At 43.8% G+C, this 18,788-nt stretch overlaps 1 protein-coding gene across 3 annotated transcripts in view; it reads right to left on the bottom strand.

Annotated features, from left to right (window-relative positions):
* Positions 1–18,788, bottom strand: part of CACNA1S (calcium voltage-gated channel subunit alpha1 S) — a 3,469,037-nt gene that overhangs the window by 547,791 nt on the left and 2,902,458 nt on the right. For all 3 annotated transcript variants that reach the window (XM_044076603.1, XM_044076604.1, XM_044076605.1), the window contains one exon: positions 15,671–15,795. In XM_044076603.1, the coding sequence (XP_043932538.1) occupies positions 15,671–15,795 (125 nt within the window). The remainder of the gene's footprint in view (positions 1–15,670; positions 15,796–18,788) is intronic.

Below are 18,788 nucleotides of genomic sequence, written 5' to 3'. Positions count from 1 at the left end.
TCAGTGTTTAGAAAGGGGAATGTGCATCCTGTAGTGTGTTCTCCTAGTTGCCAAAAGGGATATTTCTTTCATACAGACTTGCACACACACTAACCCCCTCCACACACACTGAGCATTTGCAGGATTCAAACCCCTACCTAACTATGTTATGACACTCGAGACGGACGCATTAGCAGAGCGCTATTCGCATTACTGGGAGGTTTCCCTTCTCCTGCTGTACTTATAGGGTGCTGACATCATCAGTGTTTAGAAAGGGGAATGTGCATCCTGTAGTGTGTTCTCCTAGTTGCCAAAATGGATATTTCTTTCATACAGACTTGCACACACACTAACCCCCTCCACACACACTGAGCATATGGAGGATTCAAACCCCTACCTAACTATGTTATGACACTCGAGACGGATGCATTAGCAGAGGGCGCTATTTGCATTACTGGGAGGTTTCCCTTCTCCTGCTGTACTTATAGCGTGCTGACATCATCAGTGTTTAGAAAGGGGAATGTGCATCCTGTAGTGTGTTCTCCTAGTTGCCAAAATGGATATTTCTTTCATACAGACTTGCACACACACTAACCCCCTCCACACACACTGAGCATTTGCAGGATTCAAACCCCTACCTAACTATGTTATGACACTCGAGACGGATGCATTAGCAGAGCATGCTATTCGCATTACTGGGAGGTTTCCCTTCTCCTGCTGTACTTATAGGGTGCTGACATCATCAGTGTTTAGAAAGGGGAATGTGTATTCTGTAGTGTGTTTTCCCAGTTGCCAAAAGGGACATTTCCCTCACACAGACTTTCACACACACAAACCCCACTCACCCCCCCACACACACTGAGCATTTGCAGGATTCAAACCCCTACCTAACTATATTATGACACTTGAGGGAGACGCATTAGCAGAGCGCACTATCCGAATTACTGGGCATCTGTTCTGCACCTGCAGTATTTATAGGGTGCTGACATCTTTATTTCTACAGAGGTATGTACATGTAGTACTACCTGTCAGGTGGGGGATAGCATATATATGCATTTGCAGCCACCTACGTCAAGGTCAGATATGCACATCGCACTGGCAGGTTATGTTCTATACCATGCTTTGTGACCACAGGACCTGTAACACACAACACAACCAGTCCAGAACACCACACCCACATCCAGAACACACACTTAGCTTCCCTGGGAACAGTGCCGGGATATGCAGGTGTTCACATACACCATTCCAGTTGTTAACATCAGGTACAGGCATATTGTGTGTGAGAACTACTCAGGCCTCTACCACTTTACCCTACAGCCACTACGATTTGTGGGTCCATGTGCTATGGCAGAACCACACACCACAGCCACATGGGTTAATACATATTGCACCTGTCCATCTGCAACGTGGGTACTCACTGTTCCACACCGGAGGTAGACCACCATTGTTGATATCTGCCCATGTCCACCTTTCCCTGGACATCCATATCCCATCTCCACCTCCAGGCAAGGTTGTCACTGCACACAAACTGTATTTAGCACAAGCAGACTCTACACTTGTGAAGACTGGGGTGGACGACTTCAGAGGACCCATGCTGGGGGACTATACTGGCCACTCAGCATAATCCTTGACAATTGCATTCTATGAGCATGTGTACGGTCTGCATTGATCATGCTATCCCACATATACCCATGACTGCTCCACAACAAGACACCTGTCAGGTGTACACCAGCCATATATGAGCCGTACAACAGACAGAGTGAGCTAATACATTGCAGAGCTGTAGCCCACAGAAGGAGGACATCTGTGAACAGTTCCGGCACGGCACTTCATTCACACATAATCATCACAACACAGTGTTGACAGTGGAATTGTCCAGGGAATGCAGATAGGGCTCCCCTCAGTCTGTTATTGACGGCCACTTACTGTTAGAGATCCTCAGCAACCCTCTTCCAGCACACTCCGACAACATGGCTGTGGCTTAGCACATTCAAACCCTGGGATCTCCACTGTGCCCCTGCTTGACAGAGGCACAGCTCACTAGCCTCACACGTTGCCTTATGTGACCTACTTTACAGTGGCACAGTAGCCTACTGTACTGGGGATGCAGATGCCAAGCACACTCTGGCTGAGCTGTCATTCCATAGGGCAACAAGCCTAGTATTGACCTCTACACCCATATGTTCAATTGTCGGATGCACAATATTTGTTGTGCTGTTCTACTGTTTGCAGGTCTTTATTGCCATAGCATTCCCTGTTCCTATGACTAACTTGTGTATCTGTGGAAGATGTTTGCATATGACGGCGATCCACTATATCACTTATGTCTCTGTAGTCATTTACTGTGTGCACTGGGCAGATTGCTGTGTTGTGGTTGGTTCCTGGACTGACACGTACAAATACCAGATGTGTGTGGCCAACTGCTAAACGGAGATATGGCCTAAGTGTGTGAGCATGCCCAGTTCAGCCTTTCCATGGCATGTTGTCTGACATATGCCTCATTTATCAAAGTGTGCGAGCATGCCCAGTGTGAGCTTTCCATATGTTGCACTCTGAAGTCCACCACATATTTGGGTGTGTGTGAACTTCAACAATATCCCACGTTTATGGTTGTGTGTTGGGTGTCATGTTGTGTACTAACTGGCCAACTGCTTCGTGTCTGCCACAACAGGGATTATACTGTGCCTGCAGGGATTGCATGGGATACTTTGCAGACAGTTGTCAACATACTTTCATAATGACCTAACTCTGTAGTACCGTATAGTGTACTGGTTCAGTACTTTCACTGTGGTGGACAGTATCCTGGGCTTTAGTCCTATGACTGCTTGACATCTTCATAGTGAGCACAACAGACTGTGTAGGGGCCAGTTGTGCACATATGACCATGTTGCATTATGTTCAGATATGGACTACCTACAGCAGGCTCGTCCAACATTGGTAGTGTATTCCACAACATGGGTGGACATTGGCAAACACTAGCGATGTTCCCTAGGCCATTTCTGATGCTAGTCACAGGGTGTGTTTGTCCTTCGACACACATTGTAACTGGAGTTTGCCATGAGATATGTCATGGTTAGTATACTGTGCCTCCGTCTACCTCTGACATAACAGTGATACCCAGGGTTAGCCTACCATCTCCCATCCACTCATCAGGATTCCTCTTGAGGGGTGTCGATAGGTGACTCTCTGGCTGACCTGTACCGGGAGTTTACTGAAGAGTGGGGTGCCTTCTGTGTTATGGATCATTCTGTACAGCTTGTCCTATGTATGTCAGTGCTGGGGTTCAGGTCTCTCATGTGCATAGCTCACTGCCATTCAGATTGTACAAGGTGCAGCATGTTCATTGATTCCAGGTTGGACATGGCTTCATACATCAGGCACAGCTTGCCTGTAGCTGGGCAGTATGGCAGTGTGTGGGGCTGCAGTTTGTTTACTCAGGAAACACATGGCATCTGTTCATGCTCTTTGCTACTCCTGGTGGGGTACTGTTGTGGACTTTACAGTTGATGGAGGTGTCTGCTGAGGTATATCCCACAGGGGCTATTGTAGTCAATTGTGACGATGATGGAGGATGACTGCAGAGCCACAGTGACCTCCCCTTATCTACATCTGCCAACCTTCATGTTTGGGTGGGTATATAGTATGTTTCTGCGAACACTACAGCCACATGTTTGTCCAGTGCAGGATATCTATCACCTTTTGTCCCCAGGTCTCTCATTACATGTTAGGTACGTAATGGGTTAACACCTGTGTGGTAATTTGTGGGCACTTACTGTATATCCACGGTGGTTGTCTATACACAGTTCTGCAATTAGCTTGCTGACATGGCTATGGCTCCAGTTGTCTGTTTGTAGGTGGCCCTTTTGTGGGTTGCTTGTGTCAGCTGGGGGTCGGATATGGTGGGCTGTTTGTACTCCTCTGCATACATGTTCAGTCACAGTCCTTCCATGTTGGCCTATACCTATGGGACATATATACAGAACGGGGGGGGGGGGCAGGACCAGGCCTTGTGGGATGCCACTCATATCTTCTTTGTAGTCTGACATGGATGCGGCATGTCTGACCATGTCAGTTCTGTCCTTGGTCTGGTTTGCAACCCCTCTACTGACATAGGGGTATATATTTAAGCTGGTGAACATATCCATACTGAACTCGTAGGGTATTGTCTAGAAGCATATGCACGGTCCAGCTACGCTGTGTGGACCACATTGCCCTCATCATTGACCTTAATGACTGCTTCAAATGGGTCAAACATGTTTAGGGGCAGGATCTGCAGTTATGACAGCCACACTGTGTAGGGTCCAGTATCAGTAGGTCCACAATAGCTTTCTGTCTGCGGTACATACTGATCCTTTCCATAGCTGTGCAGACCACGCTTGTCAGGATCCTGGGGTGGTAGTTTGCAGTATCCATTCAGGCAACACCTTTGTTGTGAAGGACCACTGTTGTTGTACACTGCTCTTTGGGTACATATCCTGTGGTAAGGCTGACATTGGGAAGTAGTGTGATTTGGCATTCCATTATTCTTGGAGTCCATGTTGGCCTCAGCCCAGGACACCATCACATACCTTTACTGCTGTGTGTTTTGCTTTGCAGATGATGGCTGTTACCTCAGCATCTGCAATGTCAGGGGACCAGCAGTCTGCTGGGATAGATATTTTGCATTCTGGGGGGGGGGGTGTTTGCCCTGCACCTGTCAGGTTGTATGTTGGCAATATGTGTGTGTGTTTGGTATGTTGTTTGTAATATCTGTGTGATTCGGAGCATATCTGTGGATGCCCAACATGGTTCCTACCATCAGTTAAGTAAGCCTTGTGATTATCCTTAGTGTCCTGTACAATTTGTATCTTCATAGGTTCATGGGTTCATACTAGGCTATCCACCCTAGGGCATTAGTAAGCCTAGCCAGAGTGTGTGTGTCTTTCGCCGCCCATTGCTATGTGACTATTATGGCCATTTATGACTTTCTTTACTGTGCCTCTGTCTGGTCGTGACACAGTGAAGACCCCCAGTAAACATGTACGATCATCCATCCACTTGGCAATATTCCTGTTGAGGGGTGTCAGTGAGGGGCTCTGCCTAACATGGATTGGGATCCTGTTTCTGGGTGTGGGGAGCCTCTGGGTTATGTATCTGTCCCTCCAGCACATCCTATTTCATTATGTGTTGAGGCTGACATCTGTCACTCTCACAGCTCCAATGGCTTTGATTTCCTGTGGTGGAGCATGTCCATTACTCCTGTGTTGGACATGGCCTTGTACAACAGACATACAATGCCTCTGTGTAGGCGGTCTGTGACTGCATTCAGCTGGGGTGTCTACAGCCAGGCAGCATATGACATATATTTCACACCCTTTATCCTCTTGGTGGGGTAACTATGAGGTCTTCCGAACCGCTGCAGGTGTCACGTCCGGTACATCCCATATGAGTCATTGTACTAGATTATGGGTCTGATAAGGGAACAGTACAGCAGCACAGTGACCTCTGTTGATGTAGATGGGAATCCTTTCATGATACGGTGTCCAATATCGACAATCTTCCTGGCCACATTGGCATTGTGAGTGTCACATGACAGATTACTGTCAACTTGTGTCCCTAGGACCCTGATTACTCCTTGCATACATAATGGTTTGCCACCTATGTGGTAATTTGTGTGTACCTTGTCTGGTATTTGGTGGGACATTCATACTGTCCAGTGTCTTCAGGATGTCTGGGTGGAGTTCTTGTGTGAGAGTGTGGTCTGTCGCATGCTACAGACTGTACAGCAGTTTTGACTACACTTAGGTGCACATGGGTGTCTCCGCTGCTTTGTGCATTGTCAGTTACCTGGCCGTATGGGTGTCTGTGCTGCATATGGATACTCCCCCTCCTTTGATGTTTTGGTCCAGGTGTTGGGGCCGTAACGCATGATATGTGGTATAACCTGGTAGTGCTGGTGTGCTATCACTAGGCTTGCAGCAGGCTTCTGTCACTGCACAGACATCGATGTTCTCCATAATGGGAAGTGCCTCAGGGGCATGCATATTGCAGTTTACACATCTGGCATTGGTCAGCATTACCCTTATGATTACCCTTATGTTTCTTACCACTTATGTTTTCTAGGGTGGTGGGTAGTCTTTTTGGCCTTGCCTATATACGGCTCTATGGAGGTGGCAAAGGCCTTATCCAGTATCCAGACGCACAGGGGTAACAGGTGCAAGCCATCCCTGGAACAGCAGCATGGCTTGTCATGCTTGACATCTCAAGCAGACAGACATTAGACCCTCTTGGACTGACAGCTGTAACTGTGCCAGCTGTTAAACATGATCATTCTGTGTTTGTACTGTGGCATCATTCTTGGTGAGGGTTGGATGCTGCACACGGCCAGTGTCATACCGGCCTGGGGTACATACTCAGAGAGCTCATCCATGTCTCTTTTCATGTAGACCAGGGAGGTACATCTCAGGTCATTCACACCAGCATGGACATTGAGTGCATCATATTTCTGCTTGCTTTGGGGTGACCTGCATACTTGTGTTATGTGGCATTTTGTGGCAGCCTACAGGCAGCTTACTCTACCCTTTCCCTTGTTCAGTCTGGTGAGTGGGACAGCAGTGTGTCTGCCTATACAGACACCTATTACAACTGTATCAGGCATGTTGTTTCTCCTTCTGGCCTGTGACTGTTTGGCACACCAGCTTTGTGTACTATGTGTTGCATGTGCTATGTTTGGAGGTTGTGGTTGCTTGTGATCTGCTTTGGAGGCTTCTGTTGGTGTGGTGTGTTTGTAATTAGGGCCTCCGGGAATGTTTGTCTGTGTTTATGTGTTTGGTTTACAGTTGTGGTAGGTCTATGTGGGACTGGGTTTGTGGTGTATGTGGTTACCTTCTCCTCCTGACTAGTTTTGACAGTACTGAGTTGGGGGAGCTCAACCTCTGGTTTGGATACATGGTTGCATCTATCACATATATTTGTATTTATTGGGGGGAGTTGTGGTTGTCTGTGTACTTGGGACAGGTGTCACATTGCCTCTGGATTCACAGATTCTACTTGTTGTGGCTGGATTTAGTGGATTGTATGTGTGGACATATGTTATTGCCATACTACTGGTCAGTGATTACTTCGCTTTTTATGTTTGCTCTATCATGTGGTAGCTTCCTCATTCTCTTGCATGGTTTGGTAATGGCTGGAGTCCAGCATGCCAGATGCCTGCATGTATGGCATTGTGTGTTGTTGTTATTTGTGATTGCATACTCCAAGCATTCCTGGCTGTGTTCATGGAATGCCTGTATAACATATTCTGCGGTGTGTCCCATATTCTGCACTTGCACAGGGCCTTTCGTGGATTCCACATCGGTTTGGAGGGCTGCAACCTATGCTTTACACATGTTTTTCACTGTGGTATTCTGGCCAGGGACTGGGGTTGGGATGTGTATATCCAGTGTGATTACTCTATGGTCTGGTCTTACCAGTGAAGGATACACTTCTCATCTTGCCATCCAGTACACATGTTGCTGATTATCACATCCAGTATGCTTACCCCTCTTGTGGGAGTGGTACGTTGTTCCTGGGCATTTTGGTTTATGGATTCTGGGAACTTTTCTCCGACTGTGTTGGTGCTAGTATAATGCTCCTGGTGTATGTCTGGGTATTTTCACTCAAGCAATATAATGTTGTTTTGGGGCTTGATATATTCATGTATTCCAACATAGGCCAGGTGCAGTTCCTGGTATTAGGACAGTAGTCTGCAGCAGGCTATATACTGGGAGGCGGTTTTAGCCATTGGTATTTGACCATGGCTAATCCATGCTGCTTCTTGTTGTGGTACCAACATGGGGGTGTGGTTATCCTTGACATTTATTGCTAGTCGCCCTCCTTTTGTAGCTTGTTCCATGTTTTGCTCCTGTACAGCACAGTATGAGGTGTGACCTGGTAGTGTTAGGGTGCTGATGTGAGCCTTGACCCAGTTCTCTATTACAGGACTGATATCTACATTCTCCATACTGTGTGCATTTACACTGCACACATCTTGCTGTTTAGACTTCTGGCATTGGGTAGCATTACATCTAGGTTCCTATCCCTTGTGGTACCTATGAAGGTGGGTTTGTGTTTTGAGACTTACCTATTCAGGGCATGCTGTGGGTACTGACAGCCTTTGCCAGTATCCATGGGGCATGGAATGATAGGTGCACGCCACCCCTAGCAGGTGGTGCATCATGTCATGCTCCGCATGTCTTCCCAGCCTGAAACACATTGGCTCCCCTTTGACTAACTGCATTACTTCAGGCAGTTATTGCACTTGATCATCCCATCGTCATTTTGTGGCTTCATGCTTGGTGAGGGTGGATGTTAGTCAGGGTGCTCAGGTGTGCATATAGTACATGGTGTTACATTACTTAACACATGGCATTCATGCCTCAGGTGGTGCTGCAGGGCTGCCTCTGTCGGATGCGCATATTACACTTCCCTGTACATGTTTGTGAGCAGGTCATGTCATTTTAGGCATCCATGTTATTATTTGAGTGAGTCAGAGGGGGTATCATTCCCAGGGTTCCTACTGAGCCAGTGTATGTGCTATGCGTTGCCTCTTTGCCAAGGCCAGGGCATACTGGGCACGCCTCCTTCTGCCTACTGGGGCAGGCTCAGGTTGTTTCTCCTCCGAGTCACGCTCTGCCTGTGATTGGCTTGGCAATAGTGGGGGGGCTGTTTGGCCCGGCCCTATGCTGATCCTGCTGCAGCTGTTTTTGCAAGATCATATTATGTAGCACAGCATATACCATGACAATTTGGGTACATGTAGTTGGTGTGTACTGCAAGGCTCCACCAGATGTGTCCAGACACCGGAACCATGACTTGAGCAGCCCAAACACACGCTCTATTACATTACGTGTTTGTGTGTGTGCCTCATTATGGCGTTCCTGTTCAGGTGTGTGTGCGTTTCTGATGGGTGTCATCAGCCACGGCTCCAGTGCATAACCTGCATCTCCCACTAGGTATCCGTGTGGGATGTCCCCATTGGCAAATGTCTGGTACAGCTACGTCAAATGCCAGATGTGGGAATCATGGTAACTCCCAGGGCAGCCAGCACACACATTCATTATTATGCCCTGGGCATCACACACGACCTGGCAGCTGATGAAGGGGAAGCCCTTGCGGTTAATGTAGGCCCTACCCCGCTCACCGGCTGGTGCTTTGATGCGTATGTGCATGCAGTCTATTGCACCCACTACCTCAGGGTATTCCACTATTTGCTGGAAGAGACGCATATTGCTGGCCAATACCTCACGGGCATTGGGGAAATATACATGATCACCGACATGTGCTGACATGGCATCCAGGAACTGGTGCAGTACTCTGGAGGCTGATGCCTGTGATATCCCCATCATATCGCCAGTTGGTCTCTGGAAGGTACCTGTTGCTAGTATTCTTACGCCAACACATACCTTGGTTTCCACTGGGATGGGTTCCCCTCTGTTGGTTCTGTGTGTGAGGCGTGGCCTGCACAGCTCAACTATTTGCTGCAGGAGCTCTCTGTCCACTCTATAGCTCTACTATCTCCAGCTCATGTAACCCGTGGTAGGTGACCCTGGGCCTGTACACTCTTCTCCGTCTCCTCAGTGTGGGTTGTCTGGCACCATCTGCATTGTCACCACCCTCAGCAAGTCGCCTATGTCTCATTATGACAGCTATGGCAGCCCCTAACATTTCTGCTCTGAGTGAAGCTTTTTCAGTTTTCACTTCTATTAGCTTACTCCTGTCTTGCAGTGTCTCTTAAGAGAAACATCCTGCACTACAGTTTGCAGAGTTTTAAGTGCTGGGCTGGGCTACTATTCTGCCTGTGTAATTGCCTGCTTCTAATTGTTTTCACCTGCTAGCTTCAGCAGTAATCCTTGCTAGCTTCCTACTAATTCTGTTGCTTCCTTTTTCCTTTCTGTTTCCTCAGGGGGGAGCAACGTGCATACTAGCAGAAACACGCTCACAGTGGCTTACACACGCGCACACGTGCTTACACGGTTCAGAATCTACTTATTCGGGTTAAAACGCACGCACACCCGCGCAAACTGTGTTACAAGTCTGCCAACAGCCTCCTACATGCTCAGCCTGCCCTACACGCACGCACACCAGCGCAAACAGTGTTAAACATCTACCAACACGCTCCCACATGCTCAGTCTGCCTTACACGCGCACACTGCCCTACTCGTGCTTCATGGTGCGCACACGTGCGCATGCACGCCCAGCAAGAAACTTTAGTGTAAGTAACAGTGTACACCTTCCATTTCTTGACTTTCCCAGACTTATCTTGTGGCACTCCTCTTTCCCTGATCTGTGTATAAGTAACAGTGTACACCTTCCATTTCGTGACTTTCCCATGCTTATCTTGCGGCACTCCTCTTTCCCTGATCTGTGTATAAGTAACAGTGTACACCTTCCATTTCTTGACTTTCCCATGCTTATCTTGCGGCACTCCTCTTTCCCTGATCTGTGTATAAGTAACAGTGTACACCTTCCATTTCTTGACTTTCCCATGCTTATCTTGCGGCACTCCTCTTTCCCTGATCTGTGTATAAGTAACAGTGTACACCTTCCATTTCTTGACTTTCCCATGCTTATCTTGCGGCACTCCTCTTTCCCTGATCTGTGTATAAGTAACAGTGTACACCTTCCATTTCTTGACTTTCCCATGCTTATCTTGTGGCACTCCTCTTTCCCTGATCTGTGTATAAGTAACAGTGTACACCTTCCATTTCTTGACTTTCCCATGCTTATCTTGTGGCACTCCTCTTTCCCTGATCTGTGTATAAGTAACAGTGTACACCTTCCATTTCTTGACTTTCCCATGCTTATCTTGTGGCACTCCTCTTTCCCTGATCTGTGTATAAGTAACAGTGTACACCTTCCATTTCTTGACTTTCCCATGCTTATCTTGTGGCACTCCTCTTTCCCTGATCTGTGTATAAGTAACAGTGTACACCTTCCATTTCTTGACTTTCCCATGCTTATCTTGGCACTCCTCTTTCCCTGATCTGTGTATAAGTAACAGTGTACACCTTCCATTTCTTGACTTTCCCATGCTTATCTTGCGGCACTCCTCTTTCCCTGATCTGTGTCTGTCATCTGTCATGTTACACTGACCTCCAATGAACTGCATTTCTTTCTACCATTCCCCCCTGTGATGTTACCTATCTCCTACTCTATTCCTCCCCCTTATGTATCTCTTACACTACTCAGACTGTGCTCATTTGCTATGTGACTGTGAGATTCAGTATCCTAACCCTCATTTACATGAGATTGCCTACTAATGCTTAGTTACATTTCTTACACTCAGCTTCCCCCCTTAGCAACCACTACACGGTGGCCATGTTGTTTTTGGTCTGCTGGTCCCTGCATTGTCATTCCATGTATTGCATAAAACCCACATTTGTGGGTTTATAACCTTCATTTTTATGTTTTGTACAGCGCCGAAAAAAAAAATTATATTTTTATTATTTTTGCATCGGGTTACCTTGCCAATGGCCACATATTTGGCCATTGGCATGCTGCCTGACACATATGCACCCTTTATTTGGAACTGACATGGCTCCGTTGTGAAATTTGCAGAAACTTACTCAGTTGTCAACTGAGTACATTTCTGCAGCTAAAACATCTCTTACACGGGCTGGTTTCTGCTTCGTGGATCGCTAATATACCTCATTTGCATACATTTCGGCTGCAAGTGAGGTATTTAGCATGTCCATGCCCAGTCCGTGTAAGAGACATTTTAGCTGGTCTCTTACACGGAGTTTAGGGCTGTTCCTGGATCGCGAGGCTTGCATGGAGTGTTACACGTCTCTTACACTCCATGCAAGCCTTCGTGAATCCTGCCCACGGTGTTATGGAGAAAGGCTGGGTAGATGTTGATACTCTTTGTGAGGGTTGGTTGAAGTGTTAAGTATTTGAAGGAGGTGGATTTGATAATTGGTGATGGAGGCTACTAGAGTAGGGAGGAATAGTAAAATAATCTGAGTTAAGGGCATTTTATTTAACTTGGGTTTTATCTTTTTTGTAAATTAGGATTAGAAAATGTTTGGAGGGTACCGGGTTGGTTGTAGCGATGCAATTTGATAGTTATAGGGAGTAAGGATTAAGACAGTTTGAGAGAGATTCTTCGTTGGGAATAATTCTACTGATTGTTTTTCTTCTGGAAGGGAACTGATGGTATTGGTTAAAGGAATGTGTGGGTGGTGCTATGTAAGTGTAAATGTAGAGTAAGAGGGATGAGTGGGAATTGGAGGTAGGATAGGGGAGCGGAGTAAGCCAGAGCATTAGCAATGGCGAACGAAGCAGGTTGAAAACTTGGCAAAGAGACAGAGAAAAAACTATGTGACTTAACTTAAACAGCCACAAATCTGCTGAAAGAGATAAGTAAAAGGACCAATACAGTTTAAAAGGCCACTGTGCTACTAGATGAAATTCTTGATTTTGTTGCTCAAGGACACAGTTTTAGTAGGAGAGTATGCATTCTGTGGAGGGGATTTTATGCTCACAGGAGATGGACTTCTTAAAGCCAGACACTTTATCTGACATCCTGAAAAGATAGTGGCCATTAACAACAGCCAAACCATAAATATTGAAACAGAAACCCTAACACTTAGTGCACAGAGAATGACAGTACTAGTGCAGCAGCAAACTAGGCAACAATCACAATTAACAAAGATTACAAAGCTGGCGGGAAAACCTAAACTCTCAAGAGAGAAACCGGAAAAAACAGCAATAGTTTGATTTTTAAATAATGATGGGAGGAGAAGGAAGTCAATAAAGTCAGAGAAAAAGGCAATTACTTAGCTAAGGTAAAAAAAAAAAAACATTTTACCCATAGATACAATATTGCCAGGTGTACAATGTTTAACCTTTTATTTTATCTTAACAGGCATCTTTGTGCAACTACAAGAAGTCTTTCCTTCCAGAACACCTCCAGTAGCATCCCCAAGTAAAAGTCCATGTCCCAGAAAAGATGGTTCTCCCATGTCTACTCTGGATGCTGGAACAGCACATAAGGCTGTGACTAACCCCTGTTTATGGTGGCCAAAAGGACTACACCAAAGGATACCAGACAGGAAAGTGGGAAGTCTGAGGAGCAACAAATGGCTACTGCAGGTTCACTCACCACTGGATAAGGCACAGACTGAGCCCTCAGTCAGCAAGGGCTCTCAAGTTAGTTGTTTATTTTTTCTAGGAACTCTAAAAGTCACACCAGCAGGAACAGGGTAAGTATCCATGCTGTGACCAGGGTGGGGGGGGCAGGTTTGGTACAACGGTTAAGGTCTTCACTTCACAGACATAAGATAAAGGGTTTGATTCTGACCTTGAGTAGCTGGCTAATTTTAAAATGGCAATTCAAGGTAATTAGCCTAGTATTCACCTATGAACCTTTAAGAGGATGTGTTGGATGAGGTCTGGACTGCTGGAAAGCATTTTGAAGGTGGGTTGCCAAAAGTCTACACAAGTAGTACAATTATACATACCCCTAAACAGAAAAGATCCCAAAACACAGTAAGCACAAGGAGTACACTAAAATCCTGTCAGAAACCCTTTAGAAGTAAAATTAGCATGAAAGAAATAAACAACAGATAATTTATCACATCATGAACACAGGCACTACACACCCTGTAAAAATACAAGCAGTACATTAAAATCCTGTCAGAACCCCTCAGAAGTATAATTATTCCGACAAAAAAAAAAAAAAGGCAAGTAAGTTGTCACAGCATTAACATAAGGACTACATGACCTGTAAATGATACTAAAATTCTGTTAGAAACTCATTAGAAGTAAGAGTTAGTCTGACAGAATAAATGGCAAGCAAGGTAGCAAGCTGTCAGTGTGAACACAAGCACTACATTTCTCTATCATTGTCCCTCCTCAAATGAAACATTGCCCCACATTTAAAGTTTACAAAGAATTAAAATGTTTGCAAAAGCAGTACATTTCTAGATAAAATAATCCCCACACTCAAAGCTCAAAATAGTGGTCCCAGACAGGAAAAAGGCAGTAGTTAAGAAATACTGGGTTTCTTAATACATCCGAGTGACACCTCCAGGTGCATTTGCAGTTAACTCTTGCTGACACCTCTAGGCATCAAATATAGCTTGTTCATATTTGCATCAACAATTTGAAAACCATGCTATGTACAAGGTTTTAAAAGATTTCATCTTACAGCTTACACAATGGCAATCTCAATTGCATTAACAGTTGACCTCTGTCTAGTGCAGGTTAAGAAACTCTGACTAACGATTTTCCGTCCTCAGGACTGAGCAATCAGCAGTCAGAGTGGAAGCTTTGGAGGGAACCAGAACTTTTGTAAGTTGGCCAATTGGTGTGTCTTGGACAAGACACAACGCATACAGTGTAAAGGTCATTGCAGCAGCATGAATGATGAACATCACTACAAACAGTGAATTGGTGCTGATATAAAAACAGAAAGTACTATACATCAGGGGTATGAGATGATGGTGGCTATTACAAATAGGGACATACTTATGTAAAGTCATATCCCTAACAACCTCTGCGAGATACTGTATATAAACTGCTACCATTTTCGATCAATTGTAATTCAATAAAACGAGTTTTCATTAGTGTTCCACCATTTGTGATTTAGAGAAATGAGCTTTCAATCAAAAGTCATACACAGATTTTATATATATATATATATATATATATATATATATATATATATATATATAGTTCCACTTTGAATCATCGAAAGCTTGAAACCTCGAAATTCTGATCATCGAGACCAGAACATCGAGTTTCAAACCATCAAAGATTCAAAGGAAACGTAAAAAAAAGAAAAAAAACTCTAAAAACTATTTTATGCAGGGGGGGCTTTGCCCCCCTGCACCCCCCAACTTTAATATACTAACTCCGAGATCGCACTACAGTGGGGTAAAGGGAAATCTCCATTTTAGCGCTATATGGAGAAGTGCTAAACGGGAGATTTCCTGTACCCTGTCTGCAGTGCCATCACAGAGAAGGCACATTCACAGACACAGTGTGCAGGGCACCTTGCTGCCCTGCAGAAACACTAGCTTTCCCCCTTTTTTACTTACCTTTTTCTTCCCCTTGACAACATCGATGTTCTAAACACTAGATGATATGGTCTCGACCATATCAATTTCGATGGTTTAGAATTTCGATGTTTTCAACTGGAACCATATATATATATATATATATATATACACACACACACACACACACACACACACACACAGATATATTTATGCAATACGTGCATGTCTATGAAAAGACAAAGTGAATGTGCTGGTCCATCAAGAGCGCTAGACAAAATGCTATGAAACACAGGCACCTGTGTTTCCATAATATTCAGCAGTGCATGTTTCTTCTCAAACACCAGCAACAATGTTTGCTACAAGTAACTAACTGCAAAATATGAGAAAGGTGACAATGGTAGAAACCCATGCTACCAGTACTGCTTCCAGCTTAGCATCCATTGTGTAGATTCTGACAATTAATTGTGGTATTGTGACTCTCATGATTATGGTGCAGAAAACACAGACCCAAGAAAACCCTAATGCACATCTACTATTATTATAGTAAATTAATGAAGCTTGGAAAATTCACCCACACAGCTATAATGGGGCATTCAGACAGGTAGATTACTTGCTTGGAAGAGTACACTACAGTGTATCCAGACCACAAAATATTAAATGTCACACACCTGAATTTCAACAGCACTCTTCTTTGGTCGATATCCATAATATTCTTCTTGCCGTTTCATGAACTTACGGAAATGCTCCTGGATAAGGAATGTGGCATAGAACTTGCCCACTGTTACCTCATCATCTGGAATGAAAGCAATAACAAATGAGGCTACCTTTAATCTCACTACGTGCTGTATAAAGTCATTAATGAAACACACTGGTGCAGTACAGACACCTGAGGCAGCCATGATTTATACAGTCAGTTCCTAAACAAAGATGTAGGCAGTCTTACCAAGGAGAGGAATGCCACCCAAGTCACCACTGGCCTGTTATACCAACTGACTCAATGGTGTGAATTGTAAAGTTTCTGATCTTAATAGCTCAATGCATGTCTAAATGCATTCTTGTTAAAAGGCTGTGTTATTATGTGAAAGAGTGCTTAGGCCCCCATCCTTATAGTACATCCCTTAATATGCCACTGGTTGGAAGGAAAAAAATACTAAAAAACACATCTCTATGTTCTGTCTTTTTATTAGGAACATTAATTATTACAAAAGCCATATTTTTTCAGTGAAGTTCCTGTAAATAAAGAATAAATGTATCTGTAGTTTCTCAATGGAATCCTGGACACTACATTTTTTTCCAAAATAATTAGCTGACCGCTCTGCATGTGTGACAAATTTCTGGGCTTCATGGTGCCAAGTAGTTGCAGTGTCAATGGTTCAAATGGTAGCACTCTTGCCTTTGCACCAGTAAGACCAAGAGCTGTCAAGTTCCATTCTTACTTGGGTAATTAGATTACTTTTCCACGACTGACACTGCAGTGCAGCATTAGGGTGTGCCATGCTCCTGAGTCTACTATCCTCCAGATGAGACGTTAAACTGAGATCCCAACTACCTGACTGCTCAGTTGGATGTAAAAGATCCCATGGAATTTATTAAAAAGAGTACCAGTTCTTTGTTATCATTTACATATCTACAATAATTCTATCCCAGAACACACAATCCTAACATTCACTTTCTTTAGAATCCAGACAAAATTCAAATATGCCACATAAAGTTAACTGTGGAGTGATCAAACAGAATCCCTTTTTCTTTTTCAATATAAAGGACACCTCCCTTAATTAGATTAAATCTTAAACCTCGTATTACTGAAAAATATTCCTGCAATGACTCATTATCTTTATGCAAAAAAATATATACTGCATATATCATTCAATTTTCTTAACAAAAAAATGCAATTGAATATATTTTTCCTAAATAAAAGTTTAAATGCCTCCAATAACCTTACTATTTTCCATAACATGTACCTAATGCCCTTCAATCAATTTTGTTCTACTGACTTTACATCATAAAACTGAGACTTCCATTACTGAGAAATATGTACCCCCCCCATTTTCACAACATTCTGCAGACCTTTCCTTTTTCATGTATTCAGAATCACTCTCTGCTTTTTCTAATAACCTTGCTGTCTTTCCTGTCACTTTTTTGCAACTAAAACTACATCATCCACATTATAAACCATAAATGGAATTTCACTAGCCTTCTCAATTCCATATCCTTCCATCTTAAATTTCCCTTCATTTGCTTTGTCATAGCATTTATTAAAATAGTCGATAACACATTATTCATTGGACATCCTTGTCGAGCCCATCTCCTGATTTTGTCACTTAACCTCCCATTTAACAATACCCTTAAACTTATTTTTTTTTCATATGTACATTGCAACAATTGCAACACTTTTCCTTTAAACCCATCAAGTATAAACCTTGGCTTGAGATGACTGTCACTGTTGCAGTGACAACCCAACCCCATGTGCAAAAACAGGAAAAGGGGTTGAGGATGGATGGATGCACAGATTGTCACTGCTGTCATCAATCGCATTTTTCCTGTTTTTACATGGGCTGGGATGTAACATTTACATTAATCAATGAGCCAGATTTCAAATGAGGTGCTCTCAATGTAAGTCTGCCCTGATTCCAAAAGACTTGCTCTCAGTGTAAATGACTTACTTAAACAATAACTGACGATGTGGTGTGGTATATTGAAGATTTACCCATGGTTGGTGTGGTTTAATCACGAGGTCAAAGCCTGAGTGATTAAATAAAGCCAACCGTGGGTAAATCTTCAATATACCACAACCACGGAGTCGGTTATTGCTATTATACAATGACATTATTTAAGAAAAAAATACTTACCTTTCTTAAATAATGTCTTTGTATAACATCGCATTACTGTTCTTCTGCCGCTGGTGGTATACTGCTTCCTTGTGATGATGTACTGCGTATGCGTATGGGACTTGTGTCCCCATGCATACCCAGTACATCAATGCTTTGTATAACATCGCATTACTGTTCTTCTGCCGCGGGTGGTATACTGCTTCCTTGTGTTGATGTACTGCGCATGCGTATGGGACTTGTGTTCCCATGCATACCCAGTACATCAATGCTTTGAAACCGAAGGAACGGAAAAAAAAAAAGTCTCTGTTGCTCCATTTTTTTTTATTAAAAAAAAAAGTTTTGGACACCTTATACTAACGGAAAAAGTTCAGGCGACCAGACCTTTTTCCATTGTTATATTGTGGGATTTATAATGGGCACACTGGCCAATCAGCGTGCACGTTTCGGAATATTAATGGAGGGGGGGGTCACTGTATAATTTGGTGTAAGGCCTATCTATAAACAGGTTTACTATGGAAAGTAGATTCCAAAACAGCTGGTGTCAGCCTGTGCTTAGTATCAAGAGATCATTTGCACTGACACAAGTGTTTTGGAATCGGGGCCAAAGTGACTAATGTTCTATATTATCAACAGCTTTAGACATGTATCCTACTACTGTTATTTTAGGACCCCTGCCTATTAAACTAAATCATCTATCACCTCTTTTACTAACTACAGTATCTCTTGACTTTGCCTTCCAATACCTCCTGATTTTGTCTTCCCTTGTTCCCATATAATCCATCAACAATAAAATAACTATATTAAAGTTTTTTCAAACCTTTTTTGTGTACTTTTCATCAATATTTTATAATCCTCATTATTCACCGTTTTTGGTTGCCAGTCAATAACATCTCTCTTATCTCCTTTTTTGGATATGAACTTTACCATACCCTCACAAATTTCACTGTTAAAGAAT

This window comes from Protopterus annectens, chromosome 7.part0 (genome assembly GCF_019279795.1).
Source record: "Protopterus annectens isolate FY-2018-M chromosome 7.part0, PAN1.0, whole genome shotgun sequence".
In the NCBI taxonomy this organism is placed as follows: domain Eukaryota; kingdom Metazoa; phylum Chordata; order Ceratodontiformes; family Protopteridae; genus Protopterus; species Protopterus annectens.
Note: the sequence above shows the minus strand (reverse complement) of the source record. Positions and strands in the feature narration are given on the sequence as shown.